Consider the following 20,716-nt stretch of genomic DNA (forward strand, 5'->3'; position numbering starts at 1 on the left):
AGCAGCCGGCCCCGCAGCACAGAAAGCATCACTGAGATGCCCAGGGTTGATGCGTGCAGGGACCGCCCCTCTGGGGACACGAAGAGTGGAAAGGTCGAGGCAGGGCTGGGGACTGGGAAGGGTGGGCGGGCATGGCGGGTTCTGGAGCCAAAGCCTGGCTCAGGCTGCTCATCAAAGGGCCCTGTGAGGATTTTAGGACGCAGGGTCAGGCACGGAGTCCCAGCTTCTGGCAGGAGAGCAGTCCACCTGGGGAAGGAAAGTCTGTGGGTCACGGGGAAGGGAAGAGTCGTTTTCGGGGAGACAGGCCCTCTGCATGAAGGGTGAGCACAAGATGATCCTGAATGAGTTCCTCCTTCTAGACTGTGGTCAGTTAACCAAGAGTGGGTTAGTGGTAAACTACTTTTTTAGTGTCTTCAAAAAATGAAAATTGTTTTCTCACTGTGATGGAATCTGCGGGTTTGAAAGAAGAGGTGGCTGTGCCCCCGCCCTCGCTGGAGACCGACGTGGGGACAGGGCCACTTGGCCCTCCTCGCCTCCCATGGCAGAGCGGGTCCTGCCCCTTGGCCTCCCCTTGGGGCTTCTCTTCCTCAGGCCCCTGAGCGACTCTCCCAAGGCGTCCGCTCCTGTCTCTGCCCTGCGGCCTCTTCTCGGTCACCACCTCCATGGTCGGATTGAAATCCTGCGTCTCCATCTAGAGAGTCAGGCCAAGACTGCACTGTTTGCTGTTTTGTTCACAGCTGACAAGAGTCTTTGATGGGCCCATGTTCTTGCTCTGTCTTCAGAAATCAGGCAAACTCAGAAGATGTCAGCTCTGAAACCTGACAGCGAGGGTGCCTCACGGTGCGATGCACCAGACTTTGCTCCCTCCGCCGGAAAGCTGAGGCTTCATAGGACCATAAGAAAGAAGTCCCAAAAGGCCAGGAATGTTTTCCAGAAAAAGTATTTGACCAGACAGAACATTCTTTCATGGTAGGAATGATCAACGAACTAGGTATAGAAGAAATTGGACTAATAAAGGCCGTCGATGGCAAGCTCACAGCTAAGACCACACTGAAGGTCAGGCATCAGGATCTGGAGGGAGCGGGGCACCCACACTCACCGCCCGCTCCACACAGAGCTGGGAGCCCAAGCCGGACAAGCAGTCACGGCAAAGACTCAGGAGGCGTCCAAACTGGAAAAGAAAAGTAAACTTGTCTCTGTTTGCAGATGACATAATTCTATACATAGAAAACCCTGAGGACACCCCAAAAAGCTGTCAGAATGCGTACATGAGTTCAGTACAGTTGTAGGACACCAACACCAGTTGCATTTCTATATACCAGCAAAGAACCACCTGACAAGGAAATTAAGGAAACAATCTCATTTACATTAGCATCCAAAATAATAAAATACTTAGGAACCAACATTTTTATTAGAAACAGAAAAAAAAAACACCCTAAACTTCACATGGACCCAGGAAGGACTTGAATAGCTACAATCTTGAGAAAGGAGAACGCGGCGGGAGGCATTACACACGAGATTTCAAAATATGTCGCACGGCTTCTGGGGCGGGCCAGGGCTAACCGGTCGCTGGGAAGAAGCTGGCTACTACCGCTGTGTGCAACGTGATGGCCGCACCATTGCCTCCTGACCCAATCCTCCCAACGCTCGACTCGGGAACAGCTAATCTTCTGGATTTCTGAGAGTTTACATGTCTGTGAGCTGCTACCACGTCCCGCAATGGATCAAGGACGGCGTGTTGACCAAGTCTCTCCTTTGTAGCCAGAACTTAGGGGAAAGACTCTGACCACACTGTGTTCTTCAGGCCGCCCGCAGTTAGATGCTGGTGGAGGAAAATCCCATTCCTCCCGCAAAGGCGGCTGGAGTGCCCTGAGCAAGCCCTCGCTGTCCACAGGCCCCACTGTGTGCCACCCTCATCCAAACGGCTCCTGTGGCTCTGCCTCTGATCTCCTCTGGGCTCGTGGCTCTAGGAGGTTTGGGGTCAGAATTAGTCATTCCTGCCTATAACTAAAGCTCCTGGGGGCCTCCGTGTTCTGGAAGAGAAGTCACCGGGTCTAATGTGGATAGAGAGAGGAAAGAGGACGCCCGGATGATTGATGAGATTCCCATACTGGGATGTCTTCTCTACGAGGGTGAGGACTTCCAAATTCTCAGTGATGGAGACCGTTCTAGAACATTCTGCCATCTGCACCTGTCTGTAGGATGTAGGACCACACAGGCCTCTCTCAACTTCTGATCAATTTTAGAGGCCTACCAGCTTTGGGTCACAGCTGCCACTGTCTAGATTTGTCTTTGATTTGTGGACTCTGGACCTGGGGCTGTGAGCCAGGGACCCCGGGGGGTGTGATACAGCCGTGAGGGCCTTTTCACTGTGCTGTGCCTGCATGGTTTCAAGCAGCTGAGACAATGGGGGCCGGCACCAGGCTCACCGCAGGCTTGTCTGATCCTGTGGCCCCAGTAGGGCTTGACTTGTCCATGTTGCCTCTGGGGCGGGCAGAGCAGACCTTCTGACGCGACGTTTGTCTGTGTTTCTGCCTGGGAGCGCTTCTCTCGGGGGAGCTGGTTCACCAGATGTGTTCTGACTGATGAGCAGAAATGTCTTTAACAGAGTGTCCTTTACTTTTTAAATTTTAAATCCTTTGAAAGATTAATGATGAAAGATGGTCCTTTTGATACTGAGTCCTTACTGGCCACTATTTAAAATGGGCAGGGCTTGGATGTCTCTCGAGGTCTGGAACTAGTGGGCTGGATCCAGGCCCAGGGCGGACCTCCACGGTCCAGTCCCCAAGCTGGGTCCCTCAGAGCAAGACGCGGCTGGGGACATCTGTGCCAAGCTCCGTGTGTTTGCCTGAGTAAACCTGTTGTCCCTTTGCACGCAGCCAAGCCCGAGCCCACCACACAGAACACGCAGACGCGGGGTCTGGATTGTCAGTCTACCTGTTCAATGGCAGCAGGAGGCTTAGGGGCTGCCAATGGGGCTGACTGAGCCTTTGCCCATCAGCTTTCTGACTAAAAACTTGGTGGGACGGCAGACAGCGTGCACGCTCCGGCGCCTCGCGGTGGTAGTGGTGGAGCAGACGGGCCGGTCTGCGCCTGAAGGAGGCGATGCCAGTGTCCTTTGGAGAGTCTACAGGCCTCAGAAAGGTCTCGGTGGCAGTGGGAACCCGAACTCCTGGGGGGCGGGCAGCCCTCTGAAGTTTCGTGGACCCTTGTGGACCCGTCTGTAAGGCCAGATGCCTGTGGGGCCAACATGCTCTGAGAGAAGGTGTCTGACAGGCGGAGCCGGTTTAAGACCTTAAGGTTTAGTTTATAAAGAATATCTCTTGAGAATGCTCCATTTCAAATTTCTTCGCCCAAACAGTATGTTAAGGAATGATGACATCATGCCCTCCATCTGCCCAGGGACTGTGGCTCTGAGGAGGACCAGGGTGATGGGTGGAGACGGGGTGGGGTGGGGTGCGGGCCGCGACCAGGTCCTACCTGGAGCTTCCGGGGCTGAGAAGGGGCCTGGCCCCCTGGGGCTCAGAAGCCCTTAGCCAGTCCCTCTGCAGACCAGGGATCCCTCTCCCGGGAGGCCGCTCTGAGGCTCTCAAGAAATGGCCGTCTGTTAAAATGATGTAATTCCCTTGATTCGGTGCCTTGCTACCCTGTCGGGAACCGCACGGACGAAAAGCTGGGTTTACAGAACCTTCTGTGCTTCAGAGTGCCGGCTGGCGTGTTCCAGTCTGAGCAGGTGGATGGGGAAGTTGATAGTGTTCCTGTTTAATGGGTCGGTAAGCCAGGCCAGGCTTCGATGACTTGCTGGGGTCGCACAAGAGGTCATGGGCAAGTCCAGAGCTTTAGCTGTACTGATCGAGTTTCCCAGCTAAAGGAGGGAAACTTGGTCTGAAGGAAACACATTTTCCTGTTCTTTGCTTATAGAAAAAGTTTGTTGTGTTTACGAATGAAACTCATTTGGTTATGACTTTCCTGACTCACCTTAATGACAGCAGCGGTCAGAGTCCTGTGTTCTGCCAAGCCCATTCCCGGCCCACTCCAGAGTGTGCAAGGCAGGAGCCTAACCCGGGGAGACCTCAGCTTCCCATGGAGGGGACCGTGGCACATCAGGGTGACCAGGCAGCGGTGCCAAGCTGTCTTTCTGAGAAGATGGGTATCCAACGGGGATGTTGGTTTGGAGTTTGTGCTAACCCTCCCTTCCCTGGGGGGTGGTCACAGGGGCAGTTTCTTCTGGGACTTCCTGGCCACCTCTCTTCCTGCCGCACAAATGGGACATTATTTCACCTTCTAACTGATGCGGATGGTGACAGCCCCTTTCAGCTCCGGCCTCTCTCTGGCATTGTGATGGGTGAGAACTCGGGACTCGCTCTCCCCTCCTCCCCCCGAGAGCTCTCCCTCCTGCTGGGGAGCGCGCAGGGATGACGGTGAGGGGTCCTTGGGTTTAGCTAAGACTCCGCACTTCCATCCCGGAGGGCCTGCTTCTCACAGTGCCCTGGCCTCTTGTGAGAGCGGCGGAAACCTCTGAGCACGGTGGCAGAGCTGCAGAGCGGCTGAGTCTACTTCTCTCCCTCCTGCCCTTTGTGCCTGGAATGTCACCAGGATGGCTTTCCTTGGTTTTATTTGGAATGATTTTATAGTTGCAAACTGCGGCTCCAGGATTTCTAGTGCTCACGTCTGCTGAGTGAAGAACTGCCTTTTTGATTCAAGTAGAGACGCTTCCGTTTTAGAAAGTTAAGGAGAAGCTTCACCCCAAACTCCCACCCTGCGGGAACTGGCAAGAGGTGGGGGGGGCGGCACGTGACCGGCAGATGTGTGGCGGGCTCGGTCCCACGGTTCTGGGCTGGACGCTTACAGATGAGGCATTTAAACGGCGATAGCATCGGTAAACAGGCCGCGGGACGCACGCCGGCCACACGGAGAGGGCGGCGCTCGGAGGTGGATGAGGGACGAGATGCCACACTGCTCAGTGCCCCTGCCCAGCCTCACCTGCTCTGCAACCGGAAGCTGACGTTGAACCCTCTCGGGCTGGGGATGTGTGCTCTGCAAGAGGGCGCAGCCTGGTTTCAATGACGAAGGTAGTACATTTGAGTTTCCTGTGGACAAAGTAAAATTTTACGACCCATTTATTTAATGCTCTTTTGGAGTTGAGGCAGGTGCTTACTTGTCAGTTCTTCCCTGATTCTTCCCCAAGCCCTGGAAGTGATCAAGGCACCATGATCCGTCATATGCCGAAGAGACATGTTGACAGGTGTCCCCTGACGACAGCATCAGGCTGACCCCATTCTAACCCTGGGCATCTGGGTTTGGGTAGAAGAGAAGGACGGGTTTTGGGAGGACAGGCCACGAAGGTAGAGGATCAGAATGGGGACTAGGTGGGACGGGGGGAGAAGCCAGCCCAGCAGCTCCAGTGAGAGAGAGGGTACATGTGGACTAGATGGGGAGACCCTTCGAAGTTAAGGCTCTACAGCCTAGAGAAGCAGGGTGATCTAAATGTCCTACTGAGGCCAGGCCAGGCCAGGCAGCTGGCCTGCCGTGTGGCTATGGAGAGGGGGCCCCTCCTCCCCGGGCAAAGAAACAGGAAGGGCTGGTTGGGATCCAAGCTTCCCTCTAGATCAGAAGTGCCGGCCATGAAGGGCAGACCCTAAGTCTATCACTGCAGAAAGCTGAGAGGCTGTCTTCCTCCCAAATCTTTCTGCTTTTCTCAACTTAGGAGCTAGGTATCTAGGAGCTACTGTCCCAGGAGTTCACCGTGTTCTGTGTGAGATCTGTCGGACTCTGGCCTGAGAATGCTCACTGTCAGTCTCTGCCCTCCATCAGGAGCACTGGGGTTTCTTCCCTAGAGAAAACGAAACCACAGAAGGAGGTATCTACGTGCTGGAAACAGGTAGGTAAACACTGAAGTCTTTGATAGCAAATAGACGGAAATAAAACAACTAAAAATGATCCTCTGGAAAGCAAAGACAAGCCCGAGAACAGATAGATTCCTCAGAAGTTTTGAGAGCATACTGATAAACACAAACGCCATGCCACACGGAAAACCATCGGGGGATTAAGAAGGGCTCCTGGAAATCAGAAACATGATTTACAGAATGAAAGATTCAGTAGAAGTGTCGGGAGATAAAGTAAGGAGACAGCCAGAAAGCACAGCAAAATGACAAGACACGTAAACGAAGAATACCTAATTAGTAGGGATTATGGAAAAACGAATGGAGAAAATGAAGAGGAAAAATATCAAAGAAATGTAAGAGTAATGCCCCAGAGTTAAAGGACACAGGTCTCCAGATTAACTGGATTCTCTGAATGAATGAAGAAAGCCCCAAACCCCAAATCCAAAGCAAAACCAAACCAAAACAACAACAAAAACCCCAATCCAGACAGAGATCCAGCATCATTACATTTCAGAGCTCCAAGAGTCAAGAGAAGACCCTAACGTGTTCCAGGGAGTGGAGGGTGGCAGGAAAGCTCCAAGGAGGTGAGAACTGGGTTTGTAACAGACTTCTCAGCACAGGAAGTCGCTGGGACAAGGCTTTGCTAGTTCTAGCAGGAATGGCTTCCACCTGGAACGAAGGCAAATCACTGATAAGATAAAATAGCAGAAGTTTTATGTAGTCGTAGTCTCAGGTAATGTTTCTTCTGATGTCTTCTTTTTGAGAAAGCCTCTTGAGGGTGTAACCAAAGAAAACAAGGTAGAAAATCCAGAAGAAAGAAGATGTGAAATATCCAGCCCTGGAGACAGGCCTGATGGCCCTCGGAGGTCCCAGGACATGGAGGGTCTGCGGGGGCACCTTGGGGAGGAGAAAAAGCCCCCGGCCTTATTGGAATGCTCAGCGTAGTGGAGTTTGCAGAGAGAACTAAGAAGACACAGGCGTGGACAGAGCGAGAGAGAGAAAGGCAACCAGCCTTGGAGACAAACCCTAACTACTCGGCTCTGTAACGACCGTTGCATTCCTGGAGCATTGACTCTGATTGCCTTCATTAAAGTCACGATTTAACAGCAGTAGGTGGTGTATGAAAGCCCAAGAAGGCCCATTTTAAGGAGCAGTGGGTGTTGTACACAGACAATGGATCTTGGAACATGGCATCAAAAACTAATGATGTATTTGATGGTGACTAACACAACATGATAAAAAAATTAGACCATCATCCAGAAACGTGGAGCCCTAGGATCCCAGACGAGGCTTGCCAGTGTCTACTCCGGGGACTGGAGTGCCACTTGCTAACTGGACACTCTTGGGTGAGTTGCCTGCCCTCACCGAGCTTTGGTTTCTTTGCCTGTAAAATGGGGTAATAACAGCACCTAGAGCACAAGCGACGGGATGATGAATGTCTTTCCTGGTGTGTAGATGCCCTCGGTGAGTGTTACTATTGAGGTTGTCATTCTAGTGGAACCCTGCGAATGGTGGCTGGTGTGCTCATGGCTCCTGTGAATGGAGGGATGGCATGCTCAGGGCTTCTGTGAATGGTGGATGACATGCATGTGGCTCCCATTCCCAAGGAGCCTGCAGGCCCTGGGGCTTTGCACCGTCCAGAACCAGGGAGGAACAATACACGGGCTACTGGTCTGCAGTTTGTTCCCTTACCCATCCCACCAATTCGTGCAGAAGCCTTCTGTTTGCAAAGCTCTACTGGAGTACAGAGCGCCAGAGAGGGCGGGCGAGCTGGGGATGCCCAGGCTTTGCCTGGGAGAGCCCTGCGGCCGCCGGGAGGGGGACAGTGTGGACGTGCCCCTGGTTCTATGTACAAACGTTGCTTGCTGCTTCCCTGGCCTTGCTTCTGCTCTGGGTCTCAGCTTCTGCTCTAAGGTCTCTAGGGCTGTGATGAGATCCTGGCAGCAGCTTACCCTCTTCCCACAACAGACTTTCATCTTGTTTTGGGATGGAAAATTGTTTCATGCCATTCTATATTTTTCTTCACACTATGATTTATGGCACAAGCTCAAAGCTTGAGATCATCTAGTCTCTCTGCACAGCTCCAGAAAGCTGTTCTCTCTTAAGAAACCTGCTCTTTCCATAGAAGCCTTGGATTTCGTGACCAAAAGTCTGAGAGAAGATTTGAAAAGCGGATTTAGAAACCTCGCAGCTTTGGTTCTCAGCTTTACACGAGCGCACCATCCCCCAACCCTAGGCTAGCAAATCCCATGACTCATTCGGTTGCTGTGGGAAACAGGCAAGTTTCCAGGGTAAATAAGCCCTTCTGGTTATTTTGTCATCTCCTCCCGCAGTGGAGCTTTGCACTTTTGTAAAGAGCTTTTGCTTTCTCCCAGGTACTCCTCCATCCAAGAGTATGAGAACACGTCTCTGTTCTGAAGCTCCCCCATCCTGGAATATTCCACCAGACACCTGGTGGAACGGCTCTCAGAGGGAAGCCTTGTCTCTGGGTGAGGTTCAGGTTCTCTGCCACGGGTCAGCGGCCTCCGGCCTATCCCGCAGAAGGCAGGCACATCTTAGAAGTCAGTGTGCTCCTCCCGAGGGCACGAGGAACCCTTGGGGGCTGCTAGTGAGGCAGACCCCCATCACTGTCCCTCCTCTGCGATACAGTCCGTCTGGGATAGGTCCCAGGAGCCCACAGTGCTCTCACAGGCCGCAGGTGGTTCTCATTCTGAGCGATACTAGCGTATCTGATGATGCCTGGCAACCCCAACGGAGCTCGTCACCCACGGAGTCTGCAGGCAGCAGAGTGCCGGAGCGGAGCCGGGGAGCTGGATGTAGATGGGGCCCCCTGCGCAGACGAGGTGGGGCCGCCCGGCCGCAGGGCAGGCCCTGAATGGGAGGAAGGGAAGCGGGGATGATGAGGCCGCACCGTGGCAGAGTTCTGGTCTTACCTGTCGGTCCCCGCGGCTGCTGTGGGCTCCCAGGCCCTCCTCGAGGCTGGACGGCCTCCGAGCCAGGTTTGAGCTCCTCCGAGCCAGGTTTGAGCTCCTGCCGCACCTGGCTGGCGGCTGCCGAGGTGCCTTTTGCCCTCAACCTCCTTGTCCTTTCAACGAACCTCCTAATTAGACCCTGAGCAGGTGTGTGTTCCTTGCCGCTGAGGTTGCTCCGGACCGAGTCTCTCCGACAGAGCCGCTGCGTCTTTAAGAAATGCTTCGGCTCCAAGGACAGGCTCTCACGCTTGGAATCCGCCGGCTTCCTTACCGAGGGAGGAGCCCTTACTCACACGGAAAGAAGTCGGGAGAAGGTGACCGCAGGCCCCTAGCTCAGGGGCTGGATGATACGAGGGCCAAATCCCCATCAGGTTTTCACGGTTCCCCATGCGCCACAAGTGACAGCCCCGGTTCTCACGCCCGTGTCGTAGGCGGGAAGAGGCAAGTTCAGGAGCGTATTTTGTAGACTGGCTCAACACCTCCCATCAGCAGATGAGAAGGAAATTATTCTCAGCAGTGTGGGTGGGCCTCCTCCAATCCGTAGAAAGACCTAAAAGCAAACACTGAGGTTTCCTTAAAGAAGATCTTCCTCTGGGCGGTAGCACAGATGTCTTGCTTTTGTGGGTGGTCTGCTGGCCCGGCCTGTGGGTTTTGGGTTTTTGGTCCCATTGTTGCATGAGCTGATTCCTTGAACTCCTCCCGCTGTCGTTGTAGGTAGTAAACGCAGCGGGTCAGTAAACGGACAGGGTTCTATCTACTGGCTGGTCTGTGTTCTGCAGCTACGACCAGAAGAGTCACACGTTTCTGACTGTTTTGCCCTGATTTAAATGGCCCAGAGCCAGACTTCCCATAGTGATCCACCTGGAAATCCCAAGACTCAGCTTCAGGCTAGGCGGCCTCCGAGCCTCCAGCCCCCATCATGTGTTTAAGGGGCCTTGGATCAAGCAAAATGACACACACTGAGGGCTGTAGAAATAGCTACCGCTCCTTGGAAGCAAGACCGGCTGTCCTTTCTGGTAAACTGCCCTCTGTGGACCCAGAGAAGTCAGACCTGTCGGGGAAGAGCCGGGCTTTTAACGTCAACGTTATGAAACGAGCTGTTCCAGAAAGTGTTCTGTAAGGCCTGTGTTGAGTGATCTCATAACTATCAATGCAGGCCAAAACCTACTTTAGCAAATTATTTTATAATTAGTTAATTCTGTGTGATCAAAAAATGATTTATAATGCTTAGAATAGGGCACACTAATCCCAAAATCAAACCACAAAATCCTCAGGAAAGTACTCAAATAATACTTGAACAGAATAGAAATCACCTACTTCTAGGGCCAAGCTTTCCTGATATAAGAAGCAAATGGATTTGGATGGAGAGATAATAGATTGGGGTGAGTTGGGTGGACTCTGTTCCCCAGATTGTGAGCGACAGAGTAACTTAACCTCTTTCCTCTGGACTTTGTATGGTTCCCAGAAGGTCCACTCACATCGGCATTGAGATGCCCTCTTGGGGAAAGTCTTCATCTCCCACGGGAGAGGGGAACAGGGCAGGAGGAAGCTCGCAGATAAACCTAATGACCGGTGTGCAAGGCACCCTTGCAACCAAGGCGCCCAATCCTGGAAGCACTCGGAAGTCCCTGGGGAGCTTTTGGGAACTCTGAGGCCCGGCCTGAAACTCAGCCTGACCACCCGGACCAGTGGAGTGTGCTAAGACCACAGGTCACTGCCTCTTGTCTCCTCCGCTGGCTGCACTCAGTAGGTGAGAGGGGAGCTGTGCTCTGCTGTGAGTCCTCAGGCTGGTGGACAAGCCTCTCTGTGTCTAGATCTCCGGGGGGAGTAAGGGGTTAACTTGATGTCCCTTAGCACCCTCCACGGTAGAATCAAGGTAAGTTCCTTTCTACTCCTGGAAGATCGCTTTCTTGCTGTTGTATCCCTGATGACTTTATTGTGGATATGCCCAAGTTTACAGTGATAAGTGATAAATGGTTTTTGGCCTGAGAATGTAATAATTAAAAATGAAAAGTAAGTTAGGGAAAGGTATTTACTTTTAGATAATAGAATCTGAGCAGTATTTCTCAACGCGTCCTCTGAAATTTTCATTAAAATTCATTAAAATTCTGCTTAGAAGGTCGTGTCTCTGCCAGTAGGTAGAGGTTAACCCGGACTGGGCTGACCAGTCCAGAGTCTTGGCCATCATGCCGCCTCGTCCTTGCGTAGGATCGTATTGGGCCTTTGCTCTGGAAACTGTCTGGAGGCTTCGCCCCTATTTGCTGCAGAAACCTTCCTAACTCTCCCGCCAAATACTGCCTCTGCCAGCCTGTCAAATTCTGAAGACGCAGGAGAATGAGCTAGGGCAGGGCCAGTCCGGGCGTCACTGGGGCCCAGGGTTTGAAGGGGCCGGCTTGGAGGTCACTCCACTGGGGCGTGGATTCCTACCCTTGTTTCCATGAACGGGCTTTAGGGGATCCACGTCTCTTAAGCTGTACCCACCTACGTATCCATTTTTCGGGGGGTGCCGCGTATGGGTTGTGCCTTCCTTGTCTTCATCAGGGATTTCCATGTCTTAAAATGGCAGGTACTGTTGGAAACGTCCTGCCCATGACCTTAGAAAGGGAACATGGATCAGAAGGGTGCTGATCTCTTCCGAGTTGGGGCAAGGGTGAGTGGGAAGGCAGGGCAGAGAGAAACATCAGGAAACTTCAGAAAAATCATTTCTCTTCTTCCTCAGGAAGAACTCTTGAAACTTAGGGAAAAATCTTTTCCACCCAAATCTTCAACTGTTTCTTTTGCTTCAAATATTTAAATGTATAATTAGTTCAACAAATATTAACGGAGTGTCCACTGTGCGTCAGGCACTCTTACAAAGGCCGGGTAAAGAACCAAGTCCCTGCTCTCACGGAACTCAGATTTGGGTGGCTTTACCAAAAAGCACCATTATTTGTTGAGTAACCAAGTAATGAATAAGTTTTTTTTTTTTTTTATATATGAAGATGACAGACTTTCTCTTTCTTCTTTCCTTGTTTGCTTTCTTTTTTCATTCCCTTTTCCCTCTTCTCTTCTTTTAGAAATTGACGAAAGGGAGAGAATCCGCCTTTAAATCTATGAAGAAACTTGAAAAAGCATTGTCTAGCTCTATTTCTTCACCAAAGCTGAGGAGTTTTTGAATCGTCTTAAAGTTTCAGGACTCTGGTGGCCGTGCTCCAGTCCAGGGAGGGGATCACGCTGTCCTGGGAAAGGAACAGGCCAGGGAGCAGGCCCTGGGGACCGGGTGGTGCTGGTGGTGGGCCAGACACTCAGGAGCTGCATTTCATTCTGGAATGATCTGGAGGGAACTGCGTCCTCAAAACCCGCTCCTCGTTCGGTTCTGAGGGGTCTTTGAGGAAGACAAACCAAGGCAGACAAAGCCTGGGTTCAGGCTGCCCCAGTAGGGTTATGTTTCCCAGAGAACAGCTTAAGTCTTGGTGCACAGACTGGTGGGGACGGCCACCAGTGGCCGCGGTGGGTGCCCGGCCTCCAGCACTGACAGTGCCCTCAAAGTCAGATTTCCACTCCTGCTGCCATTGCAGAGTCTGGAGCGGCTCAGAGCAGAGGAGCCCCAGCCCTGCGTGGGACTGACTCCTTCTGTCTGTCCGTGTCCTGTCCTGGAGCAGCGCCTGGGAGCCCGACTTGGGCACAGCCACTCACAGCACGATCTCGCTCTTGCCCTGCTGCTCTCCACTTTCTGGGGAAGTGGCACGGGAGCCAAAGCCATCCTCTCTCACGCTCTACAGGGAATTTACAAAGATTAATAACCCTTAGGTGCTTAGGGCTCCTGGGCGGCTCAGTCGGCTAGGCCTCCGACTCCTGAGTCCGGCTCAGGTCATGATCTCAGGGTCCTAAGGTCAAGCCCCGCATTGGGCTCTGTATTCAGAGTGCAGTCGGCTTGGGATTCCCTCTCTGTCTTCCTCGGCCCCTCCCTCCCTCCCTCCCTCCCTCTCTCTTTTTTTTAATGTGACAGACAGAGATCCCAAGCAGGCAGAGAGGCAGGCAGAGGGAGAGGAGGAAGCAGGCTCCCCGCTGAGCAGAGAGCCCGATGTGGGGCTTGATCCCAGGACCCTGGGACCATGCATGACCCGAGCTGAAGGCAGTGGCTTCATTGACTGAGCCACCCAGGCACCCCCCTGCCTCCCTCTCTTAAAAAAAAATCATCAGAGGCTCAAATAGAGCAATCAAGTACCAATTAATTAAGTCTCCACTCAGAAATATTTCCCCAGCCTTTCCCATCAGTGAGAAGTTGGCCGCACTCACACTGTCGGGAGACAAGTAGGTCAGGCACTGCCTAAAACCAAAGAGCTTGGTGCTGCGGGTGCCATCCCCCACCCCCCACCACACCCGCTGTTCTCAGCCCCCCTAACCACCAGCCTCAGATTTGCTTCACAAGGCATGGGAGGGAGTCCCCAGGGAAAGAAAGAGAGGCCCCTAGGACCACTGGACAGAAGGGGAATGTGCTCGGACGTCCCTTCTGTGAAGACTTTTTGATGCTGGAGCTGGGGAGGACGGGTGGGGGGCGCACTGAAACCCCCCAGTTTGTGCCTGCAGGGAAGAGGCCCTCAGGCACCCACAGTGGGGAACTTCCCTCAGAGGCTCAGGGGTCAGTCCCGCTTCAGCCAGTCCCCTGCTCCCTGGTGCTCAGGATGGCCCAGCTCCCAGGCCCCTTCACATCCAGGGGTCGTGGTGGGGGGGTATGTCTGAGAGGTGCCTCCCGCCAGGCACAGAAACAGGGTAAATGTCTTCTTCCCTGAAGGACCAGTTCCTTCCAGGTCCCAAGGCTCCAGCAAATATCCTTGTGCGTTCTGTCCTCTCCCCTCACCCCGAACTCCCAGAGCCTCCCACCCTGCCGGCTGCTCCTTCACCCTGACCCTGGCGTTTGCGCCCCCTCCCCATTCTCCTGTAGGGCTGCATCTCTGCGTATCTACTTCGCTTCTGCTCTGGACTTCGTCTTCCTCTGCCGCCCAGGGGAGTGTTGGACCGGCCTGGACTCCCGCCGGGCAGGGCCTGCGAGGTTGGTGGGAGGGGCTGCAACGTCCCGCATTAGTAATTCGTCTTGTCACAAATGGGCTCTCCTTAGTCCAGCCGCCGGGCAACCAGAAAGTTGCCTCATTAGCATAAAAGTGCGACAGGTAAGCTGTCTATCACGTTAGACGTCCTCTGGCTTCCAATCCCATCCTCCTGCTCCGCCCACCTTCTTCTCTGCTCTACCCACCATCCTCCTGCTCCGCCCACCGCCCTCCTGCTCCACCCATCATCCTCCCTGCTCCGCCCACCATCCTCCCTGCTCTGCCCACCATCCTCCTGCTCTGCCCACCGTCCTCCTGCTTCCACTGGTCATCCTCCCTGCATTACTTTTCATTGTTTTTGCCTGTGTTCTTTGCCAATATATAAATATGGAGATTTTTTAGCGTCATTTGTTTATTTTAGGTGTAACTTTTAAAAGTAGCAGATGGTTGGAATTTGGTTTTAGGTACAATCTGAATTTTATTTTCCAACAGAGAAATCACCCTATGAGTCATCCAGAATTAGATCTGACTTAAGCAATGTTCCATCATTTTAACAAAGGCTTGCACACTGCTTCCTTCTTTCAGTGTATGAATCGTGTTTTCTTTCCTTTAATTCCTCTGTCTTAGAAGCAATATTTACTATATTCAGTGTTAACCAGGGATTACTTTTAGTTTTTAAAGGCTTTCTTTAGCCTATATTTCCTAAATAGTAGGGTCGATAGTGAAATGCTGTCTCTTGAATCCCCTTCTGTAGAAGGTGTGATTTTAGAATGTTCTTTCTCATCTTGGTGCACGTGCTGTCTTTATGCCTACAGCTCAGCATGTATGGTCACATCTACTGCTTCAATGATTACTGGTGCTGTCTCATAGATTCTTATGTGATACGATTCCATATTGAGGGTTTTCTTACATCTGCATTTAACTTCAAAAGCACAGTGTGATTATTTAGATCGTCTCTATTTCAACTGATTGGTTACTGACAGTTTTTTATTTTTTAACACCGTCACTTTCTCATTCTTGAAATTTTCCATTTTCTTCCTTTGTCCAATATTTGGCATGTGTCTTCATAAAAAAGTAAGTTACAGTCCCTGGGTGACATCCGTGTTTGTATTTTCTGAATATTCATCTTGTCCAGTTCACATATGAAAAGGCTTTGGCTGGTTATAAATCTGACATAGAGCTTTGCAAAGAAATTTGAGGGTGGCTTGGTTTTTAACATTTATATGTAATTTGTTTCAATGTTTGTATAAGTTTTTTTTAATTACAGAAAAGGGTTCAGGGGGTTTAGAGGAGTAATTTGAAGTCTAATTACTACCGCTGGTCATACTTTCCCTATACTTTTTTTTTTTTTAAGATTTTATTTATTTGTCAGAGAGAGAAAGAGAGAGACAGGGCGGGCGAGCACAGGCATACAGAGCGGCAGGCAGAGGCAAAGGGAGAAGCAGGCTTCCCGCCAAGCTAGGAGCCCGATGTGGGACTCGATCCCAGGACACTGGAATCATGACCTGAGCCGAAGGCAGCTGCTTAACCAACTGAGCCACCCAGGCGTCCCTCCCTATACTTTTGATCTGAATCATCACTAAACCCAGTCGTGGTAGCCTGAATTGCATGAAGGAGATTTAATCATAACAAAATACATGATTTATTGATTTGGCACTTGTTTTTTTTTCCCCCAAAATTAGTATATTCATATCCATTATTACTTAATTAAAGAAGCTTTTTTCTTTATTTAAAGCCATGTGCATAAATTATTACATGAAATTTAATGTGAAAACGTAAATAAAGAGCCAAAGTAAATACCTTATTTGTTTCTTACTAAAGTCTGCAAGAGCTTGCCCTTTGCTTCCCCAGTGATCCTTCACTGTATGTAGCTCCCTTCATGCTGAGGAGTGGACCTTGCATTCTGTGATGGGAGGAAGGGAGTGTCCAGAAGCCAAGCAGAGTCCTACATGGACGGCCATCTCCTGGTGGACACTCATTCCAGGAGAGGAGAGGAAAGACGAATTACCATGAGAGCAAACATACACTTGTACTTGAAGGCAAATGTCTGAAATTAGGCTCTTGGTTGGGAGTAACTTCATAAGAAACAAATTATTTTGAATGAAATGAAAAGATTTCATTTCCACTTCAAAGTATGATGATGGCACAGATTGCATGGAGCCCTGGGTCTTACACGCAAACAATGAATCGTGGAACACTGCATCCCAAACTAGGGCGTACTGTGTGGTGACTGACATAACACAATAAAATAAAAGAGTATGATGATGACTGTAACTTACCAAGAGTACATTTTGGTTAATAAACTGTCCTCGGTATTTTACACTCATTATCTCTAATCATCAAAGCCATACGTCAGACAAGGTAGGTGGTGATTCGTGGCAACATTATTCCATTGCAAATGGCAAGGACAGTCACTTCTGGACAGTGTGTACATTACACGATAAGGAATTGCCTGTACGCCAGATTTTAGAAGCTTTATTTCCATTGTGTTCATTGTATTTTCGCCTTGTCATCACAGTATCAGTGCTAAGGGACCTCACCTTCTTGTGCCCCTGAGTTGCAGAGCAGATGCGGACTGTATCTGCTGTGGCCTGTTCTGACCTGTCTTTTGGCTGCCGTCTTCCCCGCTGGAACGTGGGTGCTTTGTTCTGCACACATCTGAGCTCCCAGTGCCCTAGGAACTCCGCCCGGTAAATAGAAGGCACTTTGCACATGTTAGCTGAAAGTAAGGAAGCATGAATTTCTGAAAATGAAGGAATAGTGTTTCCAAGAGTAGCCACCTTAATATCTTGTGTATTTGTTTTTTAGTATTTTTAGTGTGTTTTTATATGAATGAAAGATTCTATATACAATTTAAGTGCTGGTTTTCTTTTCCACTTAGCTTCCTAAACATTATTTTTTATCATTAAAATTTCATGGATGTGCTTGGTCACAGGATACCCCAGTAAACGGGCAAACTGGGATCTAGCCTTTCCACCCAGTTCCGGCCTGTTCTCCCAGTTCTCATTATGTGTGCATCTTTGTACATAGATATTTGCCTAGAATCGGATTTATTTTCCTAGGATAAGAAGTGAAATTATTTGGTTGAAGTTCACAAATATTTTTAAGTTAATGCTGTATTTGCTGAAATGCTTTTTTTGTGAAAATTTGGACCAGTTTAGTTCTATTAGTAACAGTCTATGTGGAACATTACTTATTTAACTTTACAAATTATTTTAAGTATTGGGACATAAAAATGCATCACTTTACTTTCTTGTGACATTGAACAATTTTCATGTATTTATGAGGTATTTTTACTTATACTCTGTGGCTTAGCTTTTTAAGTGATCTGCCCACTTATTCATGGCGTCTTGGTAGCTTGCTTACTGACTGAGCCTTAGGAATATTGACTCCTTTTCATAACTCTTGCAAATATTTTTCTATATTATTACTTGCCTTTTAATTCAGTGCATTGGTGTTCTTTATTTGGTAAGCAGAACTTTAAAATGTGGTACAACCTAAGAACTTTTGTGCAGTAAAATACAGGAATTTTCTTTGACATTAGGAAGAACTTTCTCAACCAATGGTGGAGAAATTCACCTACAAATTCTTTTAGCACTTTTTGGTTTTCATTTTTAGCACATTAACCCCTTCCTCCACCTGGGATTCCTATTTATCCACAAGGTGAAGCTCTAGCCCATGCTCATTTTTCCTTTTTGGTTTTAAAAGTGAACTCTGATTTTGATTTCCCGGAAAGGACCCGCAAGAGCCCCCTGGTGATACGAGCATCCGCACCTGCCTGGGGAAGGGCCTCGTGAAGGCGGGGGTCCCGGGGCTCCGGCTGGCGCGTAGGGGCCTGGCGGGCCGGTTCGCGGCGACAGACGGGCGGGAGCAGGGCCGCGCCCGGGGAGGGGTCGTCTGTAGGGATGGACCGGCCGGCGCGCGGCCCCGAGGCTCTCGTCCAGGCGGCGCTTCTGACCCTGAGGCCAGCGAGCCCCGCGGGGGACCTTCCTGCCCCGTGCGCCCTGCCTGCCCCGGCGCGAACCACATCGTCTGCGCTTCGAGAACGGAAGGATCCGGACAGTCCCATCCAAACAAACCCAGAAACTCCTTCTCTGAAATCTGGACCATTTTCCATTCCGCGCAGGTTGCTGTGGCAACGGGTGTCTTGCGCTGAGGCAGAGGGAAGGAGCCAAAGCGACCCGCTTGAAGAAATGAGTCACTTTATTTTTAATTGGGCCTTTTCTCCCCTCATAGAATTAAATATTTTCAAACGTATTTCCAAGAAAATAGGCCCCAGGCTCCCGTAGTCGTGACCTAATCAAGCGCGAGCTGCCCACTGAGAGCCTGACCGCGCCTGCCCGGGGTGGAACTGCCCCGAGGGGACACTTCCCTGAAGACCGAGGCCCCCTCGGGATCCAAGGGCGGATGTGAAGGTTACTGACTGCAGTCACCGTTCCTGAGCAGCGCGGGCCGGAGGTCGCCATGCCCTTGCTCTGCAGCTCCTTCGCCTCGCGGCCTTGAGGAAGGATGGCTAGCGACACGGGTCCCCCCTGGGGCTTGGACAGGGGCGCTGCTGGCCTCTCCTTCAGTCTGAGCTCCCGAGGAGGACGTCTGTCCTTCTGCCAGGCGCAGCGGCGCAGCTGGTGGAGTTGCAGGTGCTGAGACTCATCCCCCAGCCCTGGGGGGCACCTTGGCAGACCCGCCTTCAGGGACAGGTGCATCCGCTGCTCACCACCAGCTGCAGGACGAGCAGGACCAGCGCGCGCCTCGACTCGAAACATTCTTGAAGAACTGGCTCAAAATTCACTGGGAAGTATTCTCTGGAAAGTTCTCATGGGTTAGTCTTTAGGAACCCTATTACCAGGTAAAGGTTTTCTCTGAGTAGAGGAAAGTGTCATCCGTACTGCCCTTCATCAGAAAGAAGAGAGTAGGAGACCCTTAGGCAGTCGGTTTTTATGTACTCTGAAATATCCACTGCGTGAGTTTAAGCGTCCCAGGAGAGCACGGCCAAGAGAGGCTACCTTCCAACTTGGGCCAGATCCCTGCATCCTTCTGGAGCCAGCTCGCTGACCTCAACACTCACCTGCAAATTATTACGGGGCAAGTCAGCAGGGACCTGCTTCCTGCAGTGGCTTCTCAGGGTGGGGAGGCAGAGGTGACCGAGATGTCTTCCTGTCTCAAGAACTCAAGAATATAGGGGAAAAGGGAGACTAGAACATTCACAGGGAAACTTATCATCAGGTATGAAGGAGGTACACAGGGGACATTAGGAACAAGAGAGGCACAGAATGGGGATAACAACAACCCGGGAGATGTGAAGAAAGGCTTCCCAGGAGGGAATACCTGGTATCTCCTTGTGGAGCCGGCGGAGGAGGGTGTGCTGGTGGGGGCCACACCAGCTGTGAGGACATGGGGAGCATCAGCTGGTTGGGGTGGTGGGAGCCAAGGACCCGTGTGAGTCATTTGCAAGACTCCCACGTTTCTGGTGGTGGAGGGCTACTGAAGGTGACAAGAACTCCAAGGTACGTGTCGCTGGAGGGATAGCATGATGTCAGTGGCATGCTGGACAGCAATTTCTGTGGCTGATTTGGGGAAGGACTGGGGTGGTCAAGTTTGGCTGAGACCACTTAGGAGACTGCTGGTTTAGCCCCTTGCAAAATAGTGAGGCTACAAAGAGGGGAATGCGGAACCACATTGAAGAGCCAACAGGGAGACGGTGGTGGGGTAGTGATGGCAAGACCCTTGGGTGTACCGGCAGGATGAGGAAGAATTTAGGGTGCCTATAAGGCTTCCAGCTCGACAGAACAAGAGAAACAACAGACTGGGAAAGAAGCTGTTGATTTCTTCTTCTTCTTCTTCTTTTCTTTCTTTTTTTTTTTGAAGATTTTATTTATTTATTTGACAGAGAGAGATCACAAGTAGATGGAGAGGCAGGTAGAGAGAGAGAGAGAGAGAGAGGGAAGCAGGCTCCCTGCTGAGCAGAGAGCCGGATGCGGGACTCGATCCCAAGGACCTAAGATCATGACCTGAGCCGAAGGCAGCGGCTTAACCCACTGAGCCACCCAGGCACCCCTTCTTCTTCTTTTCTTAAAAATTTTATTTATTTATTTGACAGAGAGAGAGAGAGATCACAGGTAGGCAGAGAGGCAGGCAGAGAGAGAGGAAGGGAAGCAGGCTCCCCGCTGAGTAGAGAGCCTGATGCGGGGCTCGATCCCAGGACCCTGGGATCATGACCCAAGCGGGAGGCAGAGGCTTTAACCCACTGAGCCATCCAGGTGCCCCTTGATTTGTTCTTCTCATGAAGTGGAAGCAAATTCATTGATTTTTCTCATTTTCTTTGCTAATATCTATATTTTTTTATTTTTTAAAAATTTTAAAATTCTTAAATTAACATGTAATGTATTATTAGCCCCAGGGTACAGGAGGTCTGTGAATCGCCAGGTTTACACTTCACAGCACTCACTATATCTATATTTTAAGTTTTAAAATTTCCACCAAGGATTTCTTTAGTTGCGTTCAACAAATTTTGATACACTGCGTTTTTGTTTTCATTTAGTTCAAAATATTTTATAACTTTCCTTGTGATTTCTTTTTTCATTTATTTAGACAGATGTGTTGCTTAACTTAATGTTCAGTGTTTTCTACTTGTTTTTGTTACTGATTTCTAGTTTAATTCTGTTGTGGTCAGAAAATCTACTGTGTATGGTTTTGTTCATTTGAAATCTATCGAGACTTGCTTCATGGCTTAACACATGGTCAAGTATCTGTGTGCTCTTGGAAAGACACATGTTCCACAGTTGTTGGGTGAAGTCCTCTGACTGTGTTCACTAGGCCAAGTTGACTGATACTG

General features: G+C 50.6%; 1 protein-coding gene across 1 annotated transcript in view; it reads right to left on the minus strand.

Moving 5' to 3' along the window:
- LOC111154448 (basic proline-rich protein-like) overlaps positions 1-18,647 on the minus strand; it is a 36,598-nt gene extending 17,951 nt beyond the window's left edge. The window contains exons 1-2 of the mRNA XM_022514055.1: positions 18,305-18,647; positions 17,659-17,781 (exon numbers count right to left, since the gene is read on the minus strand). Coding sequence (XP_022369763.1) covers positions 17,659-17,781; positions 18,305-18,647 — 466 coding nt within the window. The remainder of the gene's footprint in view (positions 1-17,658; positions 17,782-18,304) is intronic.
- Between the last annotated feature and the right edge of the window lie 2,069 nt (positions 18,648-20,716).

Source organism: Enhydra lutris, unplaced genomic scaffold, assembly GCF_002288905.1.
Source record: "Enhydra lutris kenyoni isolate GAN:26980312 unplaced genomic scaffold, ASM228890v2 scaffoldscaffold37, whole genome shotgun sequence".
Taxonomy (NCBI): Eukaryota; Metazoa; Chordata; class Mammalia; order Carnivora; family Mustelidae; genus Enhydra; species Enhydra lutris.